This window comes from Coccinella septempunctata, chromosome 9, assembly GCF_907165205.1.
Source record: "Coccinella septempunctata chromosome 9, icCocSept1.1, whole genome shotgun sequence".
Lineage (NCBI taxonomy): Eukaryota > Metazoa > Arthropoda > Insecta > Coleoptera > Coccinellidae > Coccinella > Coccinella septempunctata.
Genome location: NC_058197.1, coordinates 15,892,654 through 15,918,714, shown reverse-complemented (window position 1 = coordinate 15,918,714; position 26,061 = coordinate 15,892,654). Strand labels below are relative to the sequence as shown.

Below are 26,061 nucleotides of genomic sequence, written 5' to 3'. Positions count from 1 at the left end.
CTCATGGGCTTAACTATCTATTGCAATATGATGAAGTGTTAGGTAATAATCTCCAGTGCCATAGTTGGGTACGTTTCCATAGCTCCAGTATTTTGAAAACATGCAAGTCTTCGTCTACAGTGGAAGACGAAAGTACTGAGTACATCCTCAGCCACTGCCACACTGGTTGGGACTAGGGAGTGAAATGCACCTCATAGGGTTGGTTTGTGGTCCATTAGGCATCTCGGCAAATCTGTTAACCTAAACATATACCTTAGAATGTACAATCAACAGTAGTTGATGTTATTTTTCCGCAACCACGATCGCTTTTCCTCACGATCCTCAGGTGGTGTACCCTATGCACAGTATGCACCTCCCAAATGTCAATATAAGCTTCCCGGGCGCAATCCTAGATGTCGCCATCGACGCAGTCGCTCTTCCAGCAGCGCTCGAATTCGAATTGAGCCGCCGTAGAGCAGCAGTTCCTTGGAAATGACGATAAAAACCGCGTTCGACAAGTAGTAGTCGCTCAAAATGCCACCGGCGGACGAGGTATCGGCACCACGTGAACAACCGGCTAATAACAAGAATTAATAATAACAACATATATACATACACACGCGTAAATAGGCGATACACCGGCGATAAAGTGGACGCGAGAGGTGCTAACTACTGAATTTCGAAATGATTATTTGCATATTAATTTCTCATTGTTGTTTTGAGGATTACGGGTATCGTTCGGTTGCCAGATAAAGCGTCGTTTTTATCAGGTTCACTTGATTCGATTGCGGTCTCGTTTGCCGTTTTTGTCGCGTCCCCGTGTGCGATCGGAAAATTTTCGAGCTGTTAGACTGTATGACTGTCGTTTTTTTTTTCTTGGAAAATTCCATTCTTCGTAAGTGAATACGCTCGACCTCTAACGAAAGTGCAAGGCCAAACAACAATATAGCATGTGAGTTGTCCATGATTTCAGAAGAGGTTTGCTTTTCTTAGAAAACTCTTAGCTTTTTGAGCGAATTTTGGTAAGCATACAGTTCGTAGTAGGTGGAATATAAGGAATTTGTATCGTTTAAGAATTTTTTTCAGTGGCGTTGAAATTCTTACATTTCCCTAAAGTTTAACCCTGTTAAATCACACCGCCTTGACGGCCAAGTTCAGGAATAACTAGTCTAAGTAACGTGCAAGCAGAAGTCTTATTTTTCCACAAATTATCATAATCATTGCCAATTACCCTTTAGTGAAGATAAACATTTCAACAACTCGAGTATATATTAAAAATATGCTCAACTATGTGCGGGTCAATAAAGCCTTCGAAGCTTTTAGTTATTCATCTTCAAAAAATCCGGATTACTACTATCAAATCTCAATTTCTGTTTTTTTAGGTCACTCTATCCGTTTCTAATGTTTATATGTCATAGGTTTCACTGTCAATATTTACGTTTTTTCGGTTCATTCACACTACCGAGTTGTACACATATTCGAATGGTTGCGGAAGAATGCCAGAAAATCTAACTTTGAATAATCCAAAATCCAAGGGATAAGCTTTGAAAATGATGCAGCAGTCATGTAAGTCATACCGTGTCTTCCAGAGATCGATGTTTTTGAGCTTCATTCAATACATAACTTTGTCCTGGAAAAGTAATTGATGAATTATCCGAAATGAAATTAATATGTTCTTTGATATTTTATCATTTACTACTTTTCGAAAAACGTAAACATCAACCAAACCCTGAAGTGAGTCTTTGACTCGTACAAATATTGCAACAGTAGATTCTTGAGGTCAAAAGAAATACTTTTTTCCTATACCATTTTTTCCAAATCGGCCCGGTTTAAAAAATACAGGCTGTTGGAAAACCATGAAAAAATGTTATTTTTAGTTCTATCTCACAAACGGTTTTATCGAATGAAATGAATTACGGAATATAGTTTTTCATTCATTCGATTAATCTTTTTCGAGCACAAGTTATCACCCACGTCTTCCAGTTTTCTCATTGTGACCATTACGCACCATAAAAATACCAAAAATTCAAAGAACCCAACTCTTGAAACTAAGTTGGACGCTATCTAATGAATATTTGAACGTTTTGTAAAATGAGAGTATTCTTCATTTTTTCTCGTATAATGCGACGTTTTCGTGTAATGTTCAAAAATAAAGAGTATCTGTGATATTTGGAAAATTAGGTACTTTGGCTGAATGCAAGTCTGTTCAAAAGATCCACAGATGAGTAGTGTCACAGACTTAGCTAGTTATTCTGAAGGGAATTTGGTTCCTCCAGGTGTGACATAGCTCATTATGAAATCTTAAAATGTCTATATCTTTCTATCAGGGAATCGGAAAAATTGTATTAGAAAGAGGTGTTTCTTTTGACCTCAGGAATCAACTGTTGAAATATTTGTACGAGTCAAAGACCTACCCTGTATACCTCAACATAGAAAGTAAAAATTCGAATTCACTTAGTTCAACCATTTCACCCCTACAATAACCAAATCATCCATCCTCAGGTCTATGCATATCTGCCACAAAAACTGTGTTAAATGTTAATTTACTGTTTATTTCCACCGGGACGTAATGCTAACTTTTCAACACTTGAAGAGGAGAAATAACATGTTAACAGACATCCATCAAATGCCAGCGAGATAATATCAATTATCGAATGCGCAAAACGAAAAAAAATTCCACGCTACAAGGTTTGCTCTGGATTAGAAATGACTCGAGAAATGATCTCAATATCTGCAAGTGCCTAATTGATTATTCTTCTTATAATCTGGAGCACTTGAATAAAACAATGTACCCGTTCTTGCAGAACCAATATCACATTTCACCAATTATCTCGCTATTCTTGTTGGCTACGTTAAGCGGATATTGCAATTGTCGCGAGGTTTTTTTTTCGAATCCGCTCGTTCGAGGAATTCATGATAATTATGTAGTATTACAATTATATAAGCGGAATCACACGATGGAAAACCACTGGAAGTGTGCCTGGTGAGCACTGGAAGAAAATTTAAAAGATAAAGAAAGAATTGAACGAATTTTTTTCCATTTCGAAACACCCCCTGTACAGGGTAACCCAAATTGCTTGATTTTGGCAGTTTCAACTATGGAAACCTTGCGAGTTGTTAATTATCTTAATTTCAATGACTAATACCAGCATTATCATGCTTGCGGAATACGCAAATATGTATTTCTAAATCCCTCTCGTGTCTATTTATTCATTAATCAACTAAACAAATAATCATTGAATATCAGAAGAATTAGCAGAAAATCTACCGACTCGAATCTCGAAGAAACATGAAAACTAAGAATGAGAAGCAAACTTGTGACAAAAAGCTCTTAATGAGAAGTGAATTTCGATTCACTCAGCTTTGAATATTCCAGAAACTATCATCAGATAGAGGTGGAGTTAATTGTTTATTTGAACATCTTTTCATCAGGTACTAAATAATCCAGTTTACCTTCACCCACCTGAAGATGCTACTGTGATAGCGAAACAAGTGTCGTGCTTAAGTCCCATGTCAGTGAAAATCATGTCTGGTCTTTTTTCCAGTACCAAAAAATATGTTGATTTTTTGGACTTGGAGTAGGATTTTTCGAATAATTAATGAGCCAGTCGCATCGGTAGAAACGAATATGAGAAAAAAATAAACACTCGTGCGAATCAGTGGGCGATCCACTATTATCCTTTAAACAAATCCGTTGCCAATTTTCGACTCACAGCCTTCCAAGCATAACAGCTGTTCCCGATGGGTTTTCATCGTTTATCGTTTATTCCATACCTAATATTTCATCGTCAATCCGTCTCCGATCTCCATTCTCCAGTATTCGCACTAAAAATATCTTAGACGGCGCGGAAATAGACGATGGTTTCGCTACTTAGCGGTTTATTGAACCTACTCGAAGAAATTGGTCGTCGGTATACCTATTGACGGCGTACAGATCAGAATAAGATTATGTTCCTCCCATCATCAGATTTCCACATAACACCTTTTTCTGCGATAGGTGAAATCGTCTCTATTTAGACGACGATACGATGATTTTACCAGAGCTCACGAAGATTTCACCAAATCTTACTTTTTAAGGATGGAATTTATGTTGTTCAAGGATTCTCATGATTGCTGTGAGTGAAACACCAGATACATCGGATAATTTCCTAGTACTAAAGTCAGGATCCTTTGCTACATGACCCAAGACTGTCACGTCCCTCGCTTCGTCTCTTCCATGCACCTTCTTTTTGTTTCCGACCGAACCAGTAGCGTCAAATTTGGCAACCAGTTGTACAACGTAAGCAGCGTTTCTTCTACGACAAAAAATACTTTCTTGGACGAAAATTAACAACATAAATTCAACATTACTCCTTCATTATTTTCGTTGTTATTTCATTATCGATGGATATTTTGAAGCGAAATTATAGGGTCAGATAGTACTCGATACGATTTTCAATATTAGTTATCGCAATACACCTTATCCCTATTCAAATTCAAGGGGTTGTTTCCCTTCGAATCAGAAATTGAGGGTCCCTCATTAGTGTTAACTTTTGGTTGCACCAGCCTGTACGTATGTATAATTCACAAACCGCAACAATCTAGCTTTTTCCACATGGAACAACGATATAATTAACGAACTTCATTAATATCAGAATCGGTTTTTTTCACCACTAAATTCATTTAATCTCCTCGGTCAATAAAAGATTTCCTCCAGATAAAGGTCATTAATTCAACACATTCAGATTGATGGAATATACGATCAAATTGACGCATAATTTATTTTCGTGCCATTATTTAAGCGGAATATTCCGGAATTGATCGATCAATTAACAATTTAACCACCAGCTTTGAGTTCGATCAATTGAATCCGATTGGCGATGTTTCCTCAGATCCGCACCGTCCATAAACGCCCGTATTATACAGAGTGATCAGAAAAAACGCAGAAAATCCATATCTTCGACATATTTACTATTTTGTCGAAAGTATGCAACTTTTAATGGACCGTTGAGGAACTTATTATGCACCCTGTACAAGGGTTGAAGAGTATTTGAGTTTTTTGCATGAGTTTTTTTGTGCCAGAAATGACTAGACCTTTTTCTGCTGAGGATCCTTTGGTCATTGATGGTGATTTTTAATCATTATATATTCTTTGTGTGTTTTGAGGTCTTTTTCCAGAATATTTTGGGAAAATCTGAATTGAAAACGAATAAACGATGGTTTCAATGCAAAATCCTCCAAACTTCGAATAGTACCAATATTCTGAAATAGGGTTAAAATTAACCTGAAAATATCGCTCACATTGTATCATAATAGAGCAGTTGATATTGAAGATAGCAGATTTTTTAATTGAATCAAAGTGCATGGATATGAGACCACCACAAATGGCCATTAATAAAAATTCATCTTCCGGCAAGAAGGCATACCAATCAAGTCCCACAGAGGTCTCGCGTAATAGTGACATTGACCTCGTGGTGACTCAGGCAGGATTCAATAACATTTTGGCTTGTCTTGCCCCACTCCAGATCGGTTGATAATTTGATAACAATTATACAATTTCGGTTATTTGATTCTAGTATATTGATCGGAGAATCATCACATCTGATTACATTAAGTTTGAAGATAAGCGAATAAATTCAAATTCCCACCTCATCTCATTGTCTAGGTCCTGTTTCATATTATTGAATATGCCTGCGTTCTCAATAATAATTTTGGACACAATCCAATTAAATCCCATTGTCTAGCGGACTGTATCATTTGGCCAGACTCCTATTTTGAAGTTTTGCTTGGTTAGTCAGTGTCGCCAATTCAGCTATAACTGATATTTACCTTGGTGCGTGGAAATTGGGTCGAGATAAATGAAAAATTGGCTCGCGAACGATTTCCTGTCGAAAAAGGTACGTCTGGACATTTGTGAGTCTTGGCTTTGGCATAAAAAGGAGTGATGAAAAGAGAAAGCAGGTTGAAAAGGGGAAAAACCTCAATAAAATTAAATCAGTATCACCAGAATTAGGAATCCAAGAACTTGTCTCGAAAAACGGGAAGCAAAAATTTGTTTTCGAAAAAAGCAAGAGCTAAGCTGATCCTTTATTGAACTCCAGTGTTTCGGCCTAAAATATATTACATATAATCTGAAAAAAGAAGTGTCGCATAGAAGAACATCATATCACATAGTTGGTTTAACGGAGAGTTGAATAAAATTAATCCTTATCTTAAATATGCCAAGGTGATGATGATATCAACAAACATCTATCGAAAAATTCCCATCTTTTCAGAATGCCGAATAAATAGGTTACCACGATACCAGAATAGTTTCGGTGGGAGGCGAGGATGATCTATGTCAACTTCTATTTTATCCTCATTTTCATAAATACAATCAGTGAAGGACAAGTCCCAATTATAGATCTTAGATCTGTAAAAATATCTCTAATGAAAAAGAATCACAACAATTTCGTCCAATTGACGAAAAGCGATTCACGAAGAATATTTTTTCCTCTAATCACTCGAATCTCGCATCATTATTATTAGCAGCGTTTTACGATAGGACGAAGAAGGAAATTAATGTTAAAATTTACTGGCAGAACGCGATGTAATCACGAGCAGATGCATCCTGGAATATACCAAAGATACAACGAATTTGTCGAGCATCTCAAAATCAGCGACTTTCCTTAATTACCTCAGATGTAATAAGTATGGTCGTTAAAGAGGTCTCTATAAATGAATACTTAAATCTCTATGATTATGGGTCTGTACATAAACTTCAAATAGCGTTGTACGGCTCGTTACACATAGAATTGAAGGTGATTACTACAGAAACTGATGAATGGTAGAGTTCTAAACACGATCTGAAGTAGAACCTATGTCTCATCCACTCCAACACGGTTCAAGGATTGTTAAAATTCACTAATGAAAGGAAAACACCTTCAAGATTGAGCCATATGAATAATAAACGACATTCTCAAATGTTACGATTTCAAAGTATTGACAGGAAGACCATTCCGTCGAAAAAGAGTAGATGCTGAACGCGGTTTCGTTCTCATCTGGCCCCTTTATTCCACGCCAGTTGCCACTGCGGTGCAGGAATACACCCTAGCGCCATCTGTCTAACTAAATCCGCATTCCTAACTCTCAGAGCGAATATGGCAGACGTGAATTAGAACGTTTCCACGCTCCTTCTCGACTGCTTGACAACCGCAACATGCGTTTCCTGCAAACTGAGAGTTTGGAGCTAATGGAACGTGCTGTCATCTCTACTATGAGAATTAGGGAAGTGATTGCGAGGTATTCTGTTGCCAGGCAATCCTGAGTTTTTTTTCCTTCACCCCAAGCAGAATCTCTACTCGTCAGTTTTCGGCAGAACTCTGTAGGGAAGCCAGTGTGGAGGGACTTGGAAGATACTGGTCCAAAGCCTTGTCCTAAAGACAAATTTCCATAATGGAGACGTAGAATTGTGGCGTTTTGGTCGCCATAACTTATCGAATAACCCCCGTACCGTCCGCTCTTATCTCAGTCAAACTAGGAGCGAATTTTCTCGATGCACTCGAGATATCGTATCTCACATGATTCTTCTCACTTTCCAGCGTATCTCGTGGAGATTCCAACCACCGAAGATGAGGTCTTGAGTTAATGAACGTGCTGTGTAGTGTTGGCGTTTAAAGAATAACGGCGAGAGGTTCGAGCTGTCGAGATGGAGGAGAAAGAAGATTCCGGAGGCGATAAGAGGCAGTATGGCTGGAACATGGACAGGCTGGCTAAGATGGAGAGGCTGGAGGTGCCCAAGGAGGACCAGAAGAAGCTCAGTCTGGGATATCAGAACACCTTGGTGAGTAGACATGCTTTTCTCCATTTATGGTCCCCTGAGTATTTAACACTTTTCCCAACTAGCTGATTTCGGATGAGAATTGGTTACAGGAAACTTTGAGGTCAAAAGAAACACTTTTTTCCCATACCATTTTCACCAGAAAGAACTGGAAGACATGGCTGATATCTTGTGTTCGAAAAAGATTCATCAAATGGACGAAAAACTAAATTCCGAAATTCATTTCATTCGATAAAACCGTTTGTGAGATATAACTAAAAATAAAATTTTTTTATGGTTCTTCCAACAGCCTGTACCTTTCAAACCGAGCCAGAAAAAATGGTAAGGGAAAAAAGTGTTTCTTTTGACCTCAAGAATCTACTGTTAAAATATTAGTACGAGTCAAATACTCATCATGTATATGGAAAACCCACACTTTTTTCGACAAAAAGTCAAACCTTGAATTTTTCTCAACTATACATTTACACCCCGTATATAGAATATACCAGAATATTGAAAGAAAAGTGCCATTAATTTCCAATTTCTTCAATATGCAAGATTCGAATATAATTTTCAGTTGAGTAATTTACGAAAAAAGGCAAGGAATTCGATTTTTTTTTCATTTATCAGATTTGGAGAGTCACTGAACTTCATAATGATATCGTCCAATTTGTTTCCCTGGGTAAAAAAAATAAATTATAACCCATTCTTTCCATCTCAGAGAATTTCTGAGATAATAATGTCATTTACTCGATCTTTTTGAGTGACGAAAATCCGCGGTACATGTTTATTTACCAATTATCATTAAGTTTTCGACCTACGTTGATAATACGAAGATTAAACAAGAACGATACAAATTATGTAAAAAAATAAACATAATAAACCGCCCGCCCAACTGAGATAATCACCGCTGTTTGTTCGACAATTTCGGATAACCGAAGCTACGTTGATTAAGCATCCGAAATTGAATATACATATTATGTATCTTCGTGTCCGTAATATCTACCAATTTTCGACGCTGATTTGTCAAAACAAACAAATTAGACGTTCCCATGATATAGCTGGAAAATATCAATACCACAAAGAACTTCTTTAAATATTACACGAATTTCGATCATTTCCAAGCCCTCTTCGTTTATTTATTGCTAGAAATCATTGCTCCCATTTAAAGACGTTTCAATGCACAATTCTCAACCCAAATTGCACCTTGATCGCTCGAATAAAACCGAACTTCTCTCCATATAAAAATAAAAATTTTCTTCATCCTCTAGTTCTGTAATTAGTTGATATTTATCATTTTCAATATAATGGATAATACCCTATCGAATATCGAAGGCAAATAACCTCAGTCACATCTTGACATTTAGTCTCATAATTGTTTGCATCAATTATCGAATTTATTTGTGCAGCTATCTGTGGAAGACCCTTTATCTCTTCGTTATTACCCACAATAAATAATGAACAATCGACACGATTCATCTTTGGTTGAATTGTTGAGTGACACAGAAATCCACATATCCAGAAAAATTGTTCTTGGGAAATATTGCGAGCCACCTATATATAAATCTTCCTAAAGCTCTTTTGAAAAACAGTGCAGCCAGAAAAATACCGACAAATGTTGAGATATTGGTGAGTGAAAAATCTTGAAATAATTTGCAACATCTCTTGAAATGGCTTAGTGCATCGTTAATTATCATTTCTCCTCGTACATGAAAATATTTCATTTCTCCGAGTTCTTGTTTAATGTTTCATTTGCATAAAATTTCACAACATATATGCGAAATTAATTTGGTACAAGACGACAAGAATGACACGAACAATATTCAATTAGGACATTTGTATGAACAAATAATAAACATGAATCTTCTGGAAATATAAAAATAGGGATGGGTTTGATTAGAAATCAGTATTTCAGAGTTCTTTCCAGGTGATCCTTCGAAAAAAGTGAGTTTTGGATTGAGAAGACAATAAATTTCAATATTTTTCAACTAATCATTTACACCCTCTAAATGTTATTTTACAAAATTTTCATTTTCACCTCATACTATATACAGGAACAACCAAAAGTCTTCAAATATCGGTAGAAAACTACTTTCGAATGATCGAAAAATAACTCCTATGATCTACTCCGACTCAGGCAAAATGGAAATGCAAAAAAAACAACGGAAAAATTACACAGAGAACTTCGATCTAAGTGGAATCTCTGATTTCCATACAATGGTATGAATGATGCTAGAATTTACCTTCCACATAATGCATTTCAAGCAATTTCTGCCATATAAACATCAACAATATCATGGCAAAACTTTTTTGATTCAAATGAGTAAGATCTGGAGATACTGCTTGCCTCTGCACAGTAGATCTATCGATTTTAATTTTTGTTATGATAAATGAACCACAAAATTGCAACACCTTTCATTAGAACTTACCTACCGAATAAAGATGTAAATTTTTGCTACCAATTATCGATTCATTGAAAACTTGAGGTCTTATGAATCTTGACATAATTTTCGCGATATCTGTTCTCCCATTAAAACTCTCGGCTATCAGGTACCACTTTAGTCCTAGTATATTGATTGAGAGTCGATCAATATTCCATGAATAAATTAAGAAATGGAAACACCTCTTAGAATAATCATTTAATCTGCATAGTGATTGGGATTCTGTCGATCGTCCATATAAATTTCAACCAACGATCAGGGTGTAACGTCATCTTTTACAGAATATGGAACTAAATTCTCGATCTCTTGCCTCTTTCATTCAATTCAGAACAACGTGTGTTCTCCATTAAATTATTTTGCAATATTCACTAAAATTGTTACGAAGATCGATAAATATCTCTTGGTCATGTTGGAGATGTTATGGTTTAAGAATAAGGTTTTTTATTGACCTGTTGTGAAGGAGAATTTTGTGGTTTTAGCATTTTCTAATGAAATATTACATGCTCTCCAAGATGCTTCCAGGAAATATCATCTTCGAAGAACATTAATTGAAAATTCCTTGATGAAACTGATTAATAGCACTTTACATTATCTCACTCATATAATGCATAGATGAATTAACGCCAATGAATTTAGATATTGCATAAGATGCCTCGCATGAATGAAAAACTTCTCAAGTTTATATTGAGGCATCCTGGAAATGAATGAATACACTTTCAAAATCTGACGAGATTACAGACAAAAAGGCGATCCTTGATCCGAAAATCACATTCATACCTACTATCATAGACGTAGGGTCGAAGGTCAAGAGCTGCAATCGTCGCACAAGATCGACTAATACTAATAGTTCATTCCGGCAAGCTTCCGGGTGGGATAGTTCCAGGTCCAACAATCCAGAATAGGTTGCATAGTTTCAATTTGAGGGCAAGAAGATCCGCCAGTGTAGTCTGCCATGTCAAAGCAATCACACCGCGCACCTGACCCACCGCAGACGTTGCAACAACACGCCAATGCTTTACAATTTGGCAAAACATTCCTCGAACTTTCATCGATAACCTCCTTATCACAATGCCGAGTAAGAGCATTACGAAGAGCTGAAGGAGCCCTGGTTCAAAAGTGTCTGTGACAGAAGCAAACTTTTTCAAGTCTGATGCAGACTTCACCTGGTAGAAGCTAAATTTTGTTCATTTGTCTAGTATGTTGTCGCTCCAAAGCACTCTTGGTTACAGTTGTCATATAAAGAAGGTTAACTGGCGTATGTACACATCTTACTTAATACAGCACTACATATGCAAAATAATTTTTCATTTCCCTTTATACAGGCTGTTATCTGAATTATCGCAAAGCAATGGGAAAAAAGTATCTTGTGATGACTGATTTGTCCAGCCATATGTTTATGTTCGTCGAAATTCCAGGGGTTGTAGCTCAGCCATCTTGAATATGTTATAAAGACAATTTTAGGTAAAATGACTTATTTTGATGACTTCTTCCTTCTGCCTGATGCAATTTTTGACCAGTGTATAATTCTGTCGATATTTTTAAGCGGTCTTCAGCTTCGATATCTTCGAACACATACGTTTCTTTCCAATTTTCTCCAGTAATTCCTGCGATGCCGTATAACGTCTTTAAAACGATTCACTAAAAACATACCGACCAGCTGAATCATCTGGTACTTCCTCTTTTACTCTCTCGTCAACCATCAAACCGGAAAAGGATAATGTGCGATGTTCCCAATTTTCCTCAACACCCTATGGCACCTATCAACAGCGTCTTTCCTACGAATCGCCAAGTTCCGCCAAACGTCGCCGTAATGGAGGCTAGTGACATCACTTTATGTATCAATTGGGTAATGTCCCCGTCTCAAATTGAAAAATTGCGACAAACTACCCGAGATTGAGGACGGACGTCCTAGGCGATAGCTTCTTCTAGAGCAGGGAATGCGTGCGGGTAAGACGGACCGGCCGTAGGTCTTGGATAGGACGTTTCGCGCTTTTTATCTCCTCCTTGGCGAAAATGGCAATAGTACTGTCGCGATCTTCGAAAAGTTCGCCTCGAATGAGACGTGAAAAATCGGTCTATCTGTGATTTTGTGCGGTATATGTTTGGCAGATTTTTGTGGATCTTTTGTTGGTGATTCGGTTTTATGTTGATTCGATCTTTTTGAGTACCACAAAAATATTTTCCCAATATTTCCAATAGTACAGATCCTATCCAGTAACGAACTAGTATTTGGCTTCAAGATGACCTTCTAAAGGTTCATGCCCATACAGAGCGAGTCTTTGACTAGTAGAAATATTTTAACAGTACATACTTGAGGTCAAAAGAAGCACTTTTTTCCCTTACTATTTTTTTCCAATCGGCTCGGTATACAGGCTGTTGAAAAACATACGAATACAAGATATCCCCCATCAGTTTTCTCATTATGACCATAACGTACCATAAAAAATACCAACAATTCAAAGAAGCCAACACTTGAAACAAAGTTGGAGGCTATCTTATGAATATTTGAACGTTTTGTAAAATAATGAAAGTATTCTTCATATTTTCTCGTATAACGCGCCGTTTTTGAGTAATTTGATGTTCAAAAATAAAAAAAAAATCTGTGAAGTTCGATAAATTGAGTAATTTGGCTGAATGTAACTCTGTTTAAAGGATCCACAGATGTATAATGTCATAGATTTAGCTAGTTATTCTGAAGGGAATTTTGTTCCTGAGGTGGAATAGCTAGAATGACTATATCTTTTTATCAGGGCCGAATCGTAAAAAATCTTTTTTCAACCCCAAGAATTTACTGTTAAAATAATTGTATCAGTCAAAGGCTCACTCTGTATATAAGTGTCATCTGACGAAGTGAGATTCTTTTCTAGTCTAGTACCCTCATAGAGGGTACATGATAAAATTTTCAGTTATACATGAAAATTGGTGTGCTAATTTGAAAAAAATTACCCTTTCAAGCACTTTTCTCACTCTGTAGTCATGAAGGGAGCTTTCAGTTGAAGCACGTGTATCCCGCTCTTTTTCATTGTCTTGAAACTAATTTGTTTCGAAGCTGGGCTCGGGTTATTGGGAAAACTGTAACGATCTGCTATTTATTTCGGAAAATACCCCTTATTCACTTGAAATAATGATGTCGAAATGAATTTTCGTCAAGGTCGAGTCCAACCAGTATCGGATTGCGTCATTCCTTGAAAAATTAGATATCTACTCCAGAAGGAACAATAAAGCGGCCAGAAAGGGTTATTGCGACAATTTGGCAATTGGTTGTATAAGATGCATTTGAATTTTAAATTCGACCGGTAGGTTTGGGGGATGTTTGTCTTGGAATATTCTAATGATGTTACGACTAAGGTATTTGCAGTACGAAAAGTACACCACGGTGGATTTTCTGCGAGCTGATGGAATACCTAGAACTTGAAACTGCGAATAACTCACAACTTTGAGGGGTAAACTATTACGGTAGTTGTTCAAATATGCCCTTATATAATGAGGCTCAAGTTTCTGATGAGCAAATCTGAAGGTTTGACTCCCACTTCATATTTTCCCATAAAACCTATTCGAAAACCTATATTTATTTACCAAACTTTCGGATATCTAACACTGTTTACCAGAAAAAAAAAATTTTTATTTTTCCATTTTTCAACTTTCGAGTTAGGTGGTATCTAGCAGAAAAATCATAGTAGATTCAAACGTGATACATAATCTGAAAAAGCAATCTTTCTAGTGATAAATCTCGACATTTCATCCACCGCGGCGCAACCGTTCACTCTTGACGAATTCTCAAGTCAAATTTTCAATTTCCGAAAGATGCATTTTCAAGATGAAAATCTAAACGGAGGGAGATACGCTTTCGAAATAGCTCGCAATAGATTCAGCGTGTTCGAAAACCTATATTTTCATACCAAAATTTTCAATATCTGACACTGTTTAGGAGAAAATAATTTTTTTTGTTTTTCCATTTTTCATTTTCGAGTTGACTTTGAAGAGCTCTCTGGAGTGCAATTCTCTATTGAATCATCAACTGTTTGGTTTTCTAGAATCTTAAAAACGGATTCTATGCACTCCATATCCTAGGACAGTAAAAGAACATCCTGATTCTTAGACAGAGTGGCAAATAGGTGATTTTTGGGGGGTCTAACCCCATGCTCATTTTTGACCCAAAAAATCGAAATTTTCGAAATCAAGTTTTTGTGCTAGGGTGGAAGCCTAGGCAACGCTGATTATATAACCGAAAATCCCAATTGGATCAGACGAATATAACAGGAGATATCGCAGATTGAAAATTGCAAATTTCTGAGAAATGCCATTTCGAAGATGAAAATCTAAACGAAAGGAGATAGGATTTCAAAATTGCTCGCAATAGATTCAGCGTGTTCGAAAACCTATATTTTCATACCAAAATTTTCAATATCTGGCACTGTTTAGGAGAAAATAATTTTTTTTGTTTTTTCACTTTTCATTTTCGAGTTGACTTTGAAGAGCTCTCTGGAGTGCAATTCTCTATTGAATTATCAACTTTTTGGTTTTCTAGATTCTTCTAAACAAATTCTATGCATTCCATATCCTAAGACAGTAATAGAACACCCTGATTTTCAGACAGAGTAGCAAAAAGGTCATTTTAGGGGGGTCTAACCCCTTGCTCATTTTCGACCCAAAAAATCGAGATTTTCGAAATCGAGTTTTTGTGCTAGGATGGAAGCCTTGGCAATGCTGATTATATAACCGGAAATCCCAATTTGATCAGACGAATATAACAAGAGATATAGGAGATTGAAAATTGAAAATTTTTGAAAAAATGCTATTTGTTAGATGAAAATCTAAACGAAAGGAGATAGGCTTTCAAAATTGCTCGCCATAGATTCAGCGTGTTCGAAAACCTATATTTTCATACCAATATTTCAAATATCTGGCCCTGTTTAGGATTTAATCATCATCTCTAAACTTTTTATTTTGAAAATCATAAAGAATAGTCGAAATTGCAGAATTCTTTTTTTTTCCTTTCAAATTTGTGGAACAAAGCATAAAAAATTGTTATTTCGAAATATACATGGCTGAAATTATACCTAATAAGTCAATATCTATCAGTTTTTATCGCACGAGTCTATCGCCATGACTGTCGCAAAAAAAAAGAAGGGATAGGAATACCAATCGGCAAAATTGAGCTACTAAAAATTATCCATTTGTGTACGAAATTCTATTCAAGCGACTCAAGTGATGATGATGATGATGCTTGCCTAACTGTTCTTCAAGATTTTTGTGACGATTTTGTGAGTTATATAGTTTTTTAGAATCCTGTTCTTTGTTTTTTGGATGCAATGATGTTTGCAAATTCACCGAATCTGAGGAATTAAAACTTTATGGACCCGTTTATCAAAGGCTGATTTTCCGATAAAGCTCTGTAAAACCAGGAAAAGCCCAGATTGATTCCCCGAATTCCCATGAGCTATACCTAAATATTTCCTTTCGTACACCATCTTCCTGAATATATAACATTGTCATGTTATCAGTTTTTTCACGCAAGAAATATCCTTCCTAATGCACAACCAATTAATTTTCCTATCAAAAACTGGATGTAGTTGATCTTTATCACTTTCCTTAATACAATGTTGAACCGGTAATGTTCATCATCACATTTGTTGTGTTAGATTTCACTTTTTTACGTGTAAAAAACCCCCAATTCTTTCCAATGATCTTGTTGATCGTATTCTCCGAATAATAATCGTTCAATTCAAACCAATCACCAACAGATCAGAATTATCGAAACGGAAGTAACCGAAATAAATCGCGCAATCAATTTCCGAGAAGATGAGACATCAGCAGGAGGACTTGGTCCTTTCCGAGGCTCAGTTCGGCGAGGACAATCACGAAGAGATCGATAAGGAATGGGAAGAATTCGCCAAGCTATTAGAGAAGAAGAAGAACAGGCAGGAGCAGTCATTCTATCCATGCCCGCCACAGGAGGAGGATTATATAAATACTTTAGTGAGTGCGGCATTCCAAGCATGACACGTGAATTTCAACCCTTCACGCAGGAACCCCAGAAAGGATGAGGGAGGAACAAATCTGAAACCGAAAACAATAAATCACAGTTGAATTTCAGCCTTAAAAATCAACCACTGTATTGCTAAATGCATCATTACAGAGTGTATTCAGTTCACTATTGAATCGTCCGATCTATTATTGTTTGAAGAAACTGAATCTTTCATCGACCACATTATTCCTTTGATGCAAAATCCTCTGGGTCTAACATCTGTTTCATGGAACTGGCTTGAGACACGTTCAACTCCTATTTATACTTATCAGTGGCATTCGCAGGACTGCCACTCTACGGACTTCTGGGAAAGCTTCTAGAACTATCTCACTCTTCTTTTAAACAAACTGCTCCCTCCAGACTGTAGTAATCGTCAGTCGGAGTATTATTGATATGGCATCCTTTATGCCTTCCTATCACCGATCCTCTGAATCCACGTTTCTAGGAAACGATTCCTGAACTTTCATTCAAACGTTCTCAGAACTATAAGGATTAAGAGGGATTTCAGGTCAACAGCAAGCTGCTCCATCCAGTGATATTTTTGTTGCTCACGTTTTAGATCGATCATCTGACGAAGTGCAGAGAAATTATCAGAATCTAAAATGTATCAGGATAAAAAGGAGGTAGAAGTTGCAAAATGGTGGATGAGCCAGTAACCTTGCCGTTGAGCATTGAAGTAGATTAGTAGACTTAATATCCTTGCATAATGTTTCACTAGAAAAGTTTTCGAATATACAATATAATAATATCAATAACACCAAATCAAAGAATGCTGAGTACATCTATTGAAAAAAATACATACAACATTCATTGCTATTATCCAAATAATAGCAATGAATGTTGTATGTATTTTTTTCATCCAAATGAAACATCCCAATTTGAGTTTGGAAATATTGAATTGTGATATTCAATGATATGGATTAGGTATATTAGGGTGAAAAATAAGCTTCTATACGATTAGAAATTTTGTTCAGTCGAGGTGCCAGTTTAATCCAGTTCGCAAATCAATATGCGCCAACATCAGGGAGTAATAATTTCGGGATTCATCAAGGGGAATACCCTAATCAAAGGGAAAAGCTCATTCCCATAATGGGACACGGTTTTTGTTTGAAATTAGATAACGCGCCGAGCTTTGTATTCGTGGAATACACTATTGTTTTATCAAACAGTGTTCTCTTGTAAGCAAATAGATATGTGTCAGGTGTATAACTGAAATTTTCGGCGTTAATGATGTTGTTTTTAATTGATTATAAGGGTGGAGGGTGCAAACAGGAAGCATAACGGGGAAAACTGAAAATTTTTGTAACGATATCTGGCTCATTAAATTTGCTCATTATTTCAACCCCCTAGGGGTTTTAGAGGAATTAAAATGCATGTAACAGAAGAAAAGCTGCTGTTGTTCACAATTTTGTCAGATCCCATTAATTTATAATCTTTTCCGCATATATTTATGATATTAGCCATTCAACTTAGAGCCAAACCCATCTCTGGTCGAGTTTACTTTAAACTCTAATTTAATTTCACAAAATGTCCATCAGGTACCTCGAATCCTCTCACGGATATTCTTGTTTGTGTTTCTGGGAGTTCCAGGGGTGTTTAAATTGAGAAGCTATCAAAAATGGTTCAATTTTGAGCATTTAACTACCCGAGCAACGCTTATGTAGAATAAAATGTTGTTGACTTGAATAATATCGAAAAACAGCCCATAACTGAATAATGTCCTTCATCCAAAACTTCCTGCCAGTCTTCGAAATTCAATTTTTTTGACGTCATTTCGCCTGTACCATCAATCAAAATCGTTTATAGAGAGGCATCGAAAAATAAACCACCTGTTCCACTAAATTCGAACCGTGAATTTTTCACGTTGAAGTCCAATAATCCACACTCTTCAATAATTATTGCGCTCAGAGATTGATGTGTTTACTCGATTCTGGATGGGTTCCAGAACGAATTGGTTATTGAACGCTCTTGAACGGACATATTATGTGTTTATTTCGACAGATTTAATAGCCCGGAGGATGAAGTGGGAATTCTGAGGTTCACAGTTCAAACAGAGTCTCGTAATATGTTGAAATTATCAAAAGTGTATTTGGAATATTTTCTATTGATATAATTCAATGGAAACCAGAACAGTTGAGATCTAAGAATAATCAAATTCTCAAACTATCGCAAAGTGACACCCTCTTTGTAAGTCAGAATTCAAATTGAAACAGTTCTACAGGATGTTTATTGTAGAGATATCAGCCCAAAAATGTTCATTATTGGTCTTTTTCTTACAAATTGTCTATTTTTTTGAGCAAAATGTTGTTTGAACTTGCAATTGAATATTGCCATAATATATTGTATGGAAACAGTGTAGGCAATATTTTCACACAACATCAGGCCAATACTCTTCAGCGAGAGCCTTTCTCTTGCCATTTCCCTCGATAGTAGTGGCCGGATCATACCCTAATGGCATTACTAAGCAACAAAGCGACTTCTATTCCCAGAGAATCCCTCGAAAGAATATCTTATTATATTATGTTTTCAACGTTGACTTCGTTTTTCAGATGTATGGCCGGTACAGCCGGCAACTGGGAGAATTCGCCAAATTGGAGGGACTGAAACAGGCCGAGAGGAGGAGACTGAAGGAGGAGAGGGCTCGGAAGAGAGAACTTCGAGGATATCAAGGTACAATTTGTCTAATTCAAGTTTTTCGCTGATCAAAGGACCGCCCGAATCTATTATTATTAATTCGTCTCCGAGAAGCTTCCTTCTTTCGAAAAGTTCAATCGGCAAAACTGGCACAACAACCCTTCAGATCTCATTAAAACTGATGGGATTTCTCCAGGGCTTATTTCGAATAAGATTGAGGTTTTTTTAACTACTGTTGGCGTCATCGGAAAGTTTTCAAATCACGCTGTTAAAAGGATATCCTGGATGATTTTCGATTTCTTGCAACAGCCTAATTTCCGCTCTTCCGCAGGAAAATTGGCCAAGGCTGTGGCCTTCATCTGGAAGAACACCTTCGCCAGGCTGGGTGAAGACTGGGTATTCTTGGCTCTCCTAGGAGTCATAATGGCGCTTATCAGCTTCATAATGGACAGGAGCGTGCAGATGTGCAATAAAGGTGAGATTTGCGAGCTCTATCTTCCATAAATAACGCCGAATTGGTTTCAGCACAAATATGGCTCTTTGGAGACCTGACGAACCAACCGCTGGCGCAGTACGCAGCCTGGGTTTCTCTTCCTTTATGTCTGATATTGTTCAGTGCCGGTTTCGTCCATTTGGTGGCTCCTCAGTCTATAGGTAAGTGCGCAGGATTTTTTCAGAGACACATACAAAAAACGTCACGAGGAGATACAGAAAGTAGTGGAAGAGAGCCAATGACAAAAAGAACTATGAATATAAACTCCAAAAAAAAACACACTATCCGACTCTCGGTATAACTAGATGATGTTCGCTCCTTGTTCGCCAGCCACAACCAAAACTTTCAGGGGTACAGAATTCAGTTACAGGTGTACTCATCGCAAGATATCACATCGGCAGAGTTCGATTCTCCGCTCCCTTTTGGTCTCCCAGGTGTTTTCACACCGCCAGTCAAACTACTCCCAGTTGGTTGAGACCGGCTTATCGGTACTGAAGGTTCGTTTTTCATTCTACATTTTACATTTCTTGCAGGTTCTGGTATACCAGAGATGAAAACCATCCTCAGAGGTGTGGCTCTGAAGGAATACCTAACGTTCCGCACCCTGGTCGCCAAGGTGATAGGCCTGACCGCCACCCTCGGCAGCGGCATGCCCCTAGGCAAAGAAGGTCCGTTCGTTCACATCGCTAGCATAGTAGCGACTTTGCTCAGTAAACTAGTTACTGGATTTCAGGGTATTTATGAGAACGAGAGCAGAACGACCGAAATGTTGGCGGCCGCATGCGCGGTCGGCGTGGCCAGCTGTTTCGCCGCCCCCGTCGGAGGTGAGCAATACTTTCACCCCCTCCCTCACCCTCCAGACTTATCGAATCGACTTCTTGCAGGGGTGCTATTCAGCATCGAGGTAACCACGGTGTACTTCGCCGTGAGAAATTACTGGAGGGGTTTCTTCACGGCCGTGTGCGGGGCCACCGTGTTCAGACTGTTGGCCGTCTGGTTCCAGGGAGCTGACACTGTTACGGCCGTGTTCAAGACCAATTTCTTCATGGACTTCCCGTTCGATCCACAGGAACTGTTCGTGTTCGCCCTGATAGGGTAAGATTTTTTTTTAACCTGTTACAAATGCCACTTTTATGATCACACGAATAATATTCCATGGACGATCAAGTGAGCTTGAAATGAACATGCTGCACTGTAACTTTCCAAAGATGAAATACAGATTTCGATGTTGATTTGCACAAGTTTCCTGGTGCGATAACTGCTCACATACATACGAATTACTCAATCCATAGACGATTATCAAAGCTCAAAATGGAGGTGTAACACTGTAAGCTCCGAAAATGAAATATAGATTTCGAATAGAATTTGCACAATTTTCGTAGTGCGAAGACTAATGCTGCACTCTCGTATAATTTATTCCATATACTATTATATGGGCTCAAAATGAACATTTTGCACTGTAAACTTTGAAAAATGAACTACAGTTTTCGGAGAGAATTTGCACAATTTTCGTAGTGCAAAGACTAATGCTGCACTCTCGTATAATTTATTCCATATACTATTATATGGGCTCAAAATGAACATTCTGCACTGTAAACTTTGAAAAATGAACTACCGATTTCGGAGAGAATTTGCACAATTTTCGTAGTGCGAAGACTAATGCTGCACTCTCGTATAATTTATTCCATATACTATTATATGGGCTCAAAATGAACATTTTGCACTGTAAACTTTGAAAAATGAACGACAGATTTCGTATAGAATTTGCACAATTTTCGTTGTGCAAAGACAAATGCTGCACTCTCGTATAATGTATTCCATATACTATTATATTAGCTCAAAATGAACATTTTGCACTGTAAACTTTGAAAAATGAACTACAGATTTCGGAGAGAATTTGCACAATTTTCGTAGTGCGAAGACTATCATTTACTTTCGAATAATTTGTTCTATGCACTATTATGTAAGCTTAAAATTGACATTTTGCACTGCAAAGTTTGAAAGACGAACTACAGATTTCGAAGAGAATTAGCACAATTTTTGTAGTGTAAAGACTGCTCATGTACTATCGAATAATTCATTCCAAAAACAATTACGCGAGCTTGAAATGAACATTTTGCACTGTAACTTTCGAAGATGAAATATGGATATCGAAGATAATTTGCACAATTTTTGTAGTGCAGCTGAACTTTCGTATAATTCATTCGATATACAATGATTTGAGCTCAAAATGAACATTTTGCACTGTGAATTTCGAAAAATGAACTACAGAGTTCGAAGAGAATTTGCACATTTTTCGTAGTGCATAGACTGCTCATGTACTTTCGAATAACTCATTCAATACAAGATTATTTTAGCTTAAAATCAACATGTTGCACTGTAATTTTGGAAAAATGAACTACAGAGTTGATGAGCACAATTTTCGTAGTGTTGAAATGGACTTGTTGCACTGTAGTATTCTGAAAATGGACTATGGCGAGATCTTTACACCTTTATTCGAATAATATGTTCTATAGAATATCTTTCACAGACTAAACCAAGCCTTTCTTCTTCTTCCAGTGCTGTCTGCGGCCTTGGGGGCGCCTTCTACGTCTGGGTCCACCGCCAGTACGTGATGCTGATGCGTAACAGCAAGACGATCAACAGCTTCCTCAAGAAAAAGTGAGTGATCAAACGTCCTGCGACGCTCCTCCTCCCAACAAATCAAAATAGTTGGTCGTCTGTTACAGCCGCTTCCTCTATCCGGCCATCGTGGCCTTGCTGGTGTCCACCATATCCTTCCCCCTTGGTTCGGGCCAGTTCCTGGCCGGCGACCTGACCACCCACGACCAGGTGGCCAATCTGTTCAGCAACTTCTCCTGGACGAACGAGAATCTGACCGTGAAGGAACAGGATATCGTGAAGAAATGGAAGACGGAGAACACCGGGGTGTTCTTCCATCTGTCTTGCTACATAACGTACACCGTGAGTAAGGGTGGTGGTCCAGTTGAGTAAATTTCGACGACAGGGTTTTATGTTGCAGTTTCTGGCCTCCATTATATGTTCGACAATCCCGGTACCGAGCGGGAGCTTCATTCCAGTGTTCAAGATAGGTGCGGCCTTTGGTAGGATAGTGGGGGAGCTTATGCACATGTGGTTCCCAACAGGTAAGGGTTATGAGGTAAAAAATTGAGTCTTTTGAGCTTCCATGGCAGAATCCTGATTGATCTACAGTGTTTTCTTGCAAGTGGTATCTCATTCAGTAGCGTTCATCGTGTTGACCATCATTTTGCGTTGCAGGAATGCGATACGGAGGCAAGCTGGCCGAGATCATCCCCGGGGGCTACGCTACCGTTGGCGCAGCAGCTTTCAGCGGTTCAGTGACCCACACAATTTCCGTATCTGTGATAGTCTTCGAGATGACCGGACAGATTACGCACATAATACCCATAATGATGGCCGTACTGATTTCGAACGCCATCGCCAGCCTATTGGCTCCGAGTATATACGACAGCATCATCTTGATCAAGAAGCTGCCGTATCTTCCCGATCTACTGCCCGGAAGCACCGGTAAGTGACCGTTGAAACTTCGAATGCAGGTGTGCTGGTGTGCATGGAACCTCCCAATCTAATCGAGATGATTATTGACGTAATTATGAGGAAATTTTTGCTACAGGTTCGATTGGATGTAATTTGACGTACGGTTTATCGATCAAATTTAAAATTTCTCCCATAGACATCATAACATATTCATCTGAAATGAATCAGTAACAGCGCAAGCTCTGGAGGTTCGATGAACAAAGTTTCTTGTAGCTCAAGATTTGAATACTCACCGTTTTCTTAGCCCACTATAAAAGCAAAGGAAATTTCATTTCTCAGCTTACTATCCCATTCATCAGATACATTCATCGGAGAACCAGAGAGTCTGCTCTGTTTTTGGATCGTGGATGTATACCCAAGTTTCATTTGTCAAAACAACGCGGTTTGAGGAGCCTGTAGCTTTTTCAAAGCGAGCACGAACAGTATGAGATGATGCTACCCTTGATATACAACGATCAATAAAGATCTCAGGCCAAGAGCAGTGTTGTTGCCACCACTGCATCATCTAGAGCTCGCCATCCAGATTCATAGTTCTAATGCACTCCATTAATATCAGTGAATGTTTCAAGGATGTCCTCTCTCCTACAAGTTTCTGGTCCAAAGCATTTTTTCCGTTGTATTGCAATTGCGAGGCATTCCTCTAATAAACCCATTCTCATCAGAAGCTTACTGAGTCGACAGTGTCCTCTAAGAAAGCCATTTTAACATACCCACTCAGATCCATACACCTTTTGGAGGTTGCAGATAGAAAGTCTCGAAGGAAGTTCTTGAGGAAGATTCCAACAGAGTGTTTTTCTTTCAAGATCGAATCTTGATATGTCTTTCAAACACTTCTTCGTGTCACCATTCACATAATTCTACAGGTCGCTCCTAAATTGGAGGTACAAACGAAAAGAGGTGATTCCTTGAGTAATTTTAAGCAGAAAGGCCTCATAAACATGGCAGTGAATACTCACTCAATAACTCAATCAACCTTCAGAATACTCCGAAGGTCCAATGGAGTGTAAAAATGTTCATCTGGAAATCTCCTCCTAACATTGTTTCAATACAGAAGGCCAAAATCGTTTTCAGGCATGTACGACAGCTACGTGGAGGACTTCATGGTGCGCGACGTCAAGTACATCTTCCACGGCATGTCCTACGAGCAGCTCAAGACGGTCCTGAAGGACAACAGGAGACTGCAGAGTTTCCCGTTGGTGGAGAATCCGGAGAACATGATACTGCTCGGCTCGATCCAGAGGGTCCAACTGATCCAGTTGATCGAGAAGCAGATAGGCAAAGAGAGGAGATTGCAGGTGGCCGCGATCAGGATGAGGGAGGCGGAGGAGAAGGCGAGGGAGGAGGCCTTGAGGAGGGCGGAGGAAAGGAGGAGGAGACCGTCTCGGTTCCAAGTGGTACCCGCGCCTGATCTACTAGGCATGAGGCAGATGTCGGAGAATCAGTTGGATATGGACAGGGTAAGAACGAGATTCGAAGAATCGTACAGTTGATATGTTCCAAATGATCTTTCAGCCCCATTACTCGCCCACTGGAGGCCAACCCAAAAAGTCCATCCTCAAGAAGACGAATTCCTTCACCCTGAAAGGTTTCAGCCCCTTCCTATCCACCAGCCCAGGGTCGACGCCCTACACGACGGTGACAGGGGCGGAAAGCAGGATACGGCTGGCTTTCGAGGCCATTTTCAGGTATGTAATCCGTGAAAATTTGATAGCCAGGGACTACAGCGTTTCCTTTGCAGGAAGTCCGCCCAACTTCAAGACGTCGACAGGGGTAGCAGCACCCAAGTTCTGAGTTCATCGCCTTCGGTCGAGCCCAAGATAATGCCAACCTCCCCCATTACGTCCAAGAAGGTGCAACTTGTAAGTAAACCCTTAGGAAGGCTCTATATTTTGTGTTTTTAACGTTTTATTAGTTGATTTTGAGCACAAAACTGCAAGTCCCGCCTATAAAACCTATTTTGTCATCTTGGTGATCTTTTATGGGAAGTTTGTATGTGTTAATTAGATCCTGACGGGCCCACATAAGACTTTTTTGTCCAGACAAACTGGTTATCTTCACACGAAGGCTCTATATGTGGTGTTTCTTGCATTTTATTTGACCATAGCTTGCTTATCTAGGTACAGAGTTGATTTCAAGCACGAACTGCAACTGCAGCCTATAAAACCAATTTTGTTGCCTTGGTGATCTTTTCTTGTGATTCTTTTATGTGTTAATTAGAACCTGAGGTGCCCACATAAGTCTGTAGGATTCTAATGACCAGACAAACTGTTTATCTTCAATCCAACACTTCTCCAACCCTTAATATTCTTCTCTCTCTCTCCCCAGCCCAGGGAAAGAGTGTGCGACATGTCCCCGGAGGAACAGCAGGCGTGGGAATATGAACAGATGCAGATGCCCGTCGATTTCACCATCTGCCACGTGGACCCTGCCCCATTCCAACTAGTGGAACGCACCTCGCTCCTCAAGGTCCACTCGATCTTCTCCATGGTGGGCGTGAATCACGCCTACGTCACCGCCATAGGCAAGCTGGTCGGCGTGGTCGGGCTGAAGGAGCTCAGGCAGGCCATCGAGGACATCAACTGCGGCAACCTGCCGAGTCACGCGGACGCCAACTCGATGGGGACGAACAGCGACTTCAAGGAGGCGCCGGTCAACGAGACCGACGTGGAGGCTTCGGTGGCCCTGATGGCGGAGAAGGACTGATTTTAGGAGTGGCCGACGCAGTTCGCATGCGCCGGGCGGTTCCCCATAAGATGTTGCTGTGATTTTGATGAGGTTGAACCGATTGGTCAGGTTTGAAGTATTATTGATAGTATTTGGAGCCTCACTCTCTAATTTTGCCTACTACTTATTCGAAGAGTTCGATGATAGTGATCCTCTGGAAGAGCCATGAAAAAAATCAAGGTCTTCAGGAAATGAAATTATTTCATTGGCGAAGATCACTGTGAAAATTGCAGTAAAAAATTTCTTATCTTTTTGAATATTTCAGGAGTTAAATAATTGAAATATCATTGAGTTTCCTGGATAACCATAAATTATTTATACCTAGTTCTAATTCTATTTTGTGCCTGAATTCATTCATTTTAATTTTACTGTTTGCACAACCAGTCGAAATATATTGTAGAGGATA

At 38.7% G+C, this 26,061-nt stretch overlaps 1 protein-coding gene across 2 annotated transcripts; it reads left to right on the top strand.

Moving 5' to 3' along the window:
• The first annotated feature begins 5,745 nt into the window (after window positions 1–5,745).
• LOC123320438 (chloride channel protein 2) lies at window positions 5,746–25,825 on the top strand. 2 transcript variants are annotated; one of them, XM_044907758.1, is made up of 15 exons: window positions 5,746–5,855; window positions 7,539–7,780; window positions 18,775–18,895; window positions 19,191–19,334; window positions 19,385–19,513; window positions 19,886–20,176; window positions 20,237–20,447; window positions 21,912–22,013; window positions 22,082–22,316; window positions 22,375–22,498; window positions 22,632–22,901; window positions 24,003–24,388; window positions 24,444–24,616; window positions 24,670–24,790; window positions 25,257–25,825. In XM_044907758.1, exons 2-15 carry the CDS (start codon window positions 7,646–7,648, stop codon window positions 25,632–25,634), a joined length of 2,820 nt encoding a protein of 939 aa, XP_044763693.1. In that variant the 5' UTR covers window positions 5,746–5,855; window positions 7,539–7,645; the 3' UTR covers window positions 25,635–25,825. The 2 variants fall into 2 exon arrangements, with proteins under 2 accessions (XP_044763693.1, XP_044763692.1); XM_044907757.1 differs by lacking the exons at window positions 5,746–5,855; window positions 7,539–7,780 and adding an exon at window positions 15,985–16,176.
• The last annotated feature ends 236 nt before the right edge of the window (window positions 25,826–26,061 follow it).

What these genes read in the sequence shown, in the direction of transcription:
- LOC123320438 (XM_044907757.1), top strand. Translation starts at nt 16,000, where the DNA reads ATGAGACATCAGCAGGAGGACTTGGTCCTTTCCGAGGCTCAGTTCGGC. An exon ending in GGTGGCTCCTCAGTCTATAG is followed by an intron (nt 19,514 to 19,885) that starts GTAAGTGCGCAG and finishes CATTTCTTGCAG; the next exon opens with GTTCTGGTATACCAGAGATG. An exon ending in CGTCCAAGAAGGTGCAACTT is followed by an intron (nt 24,791 to 25,256) that starts GTAAGTAAACCC and finishes CTCTCTCCCCAG; the next exon opens with CCCAGGGAAAGAGTGTGCGA.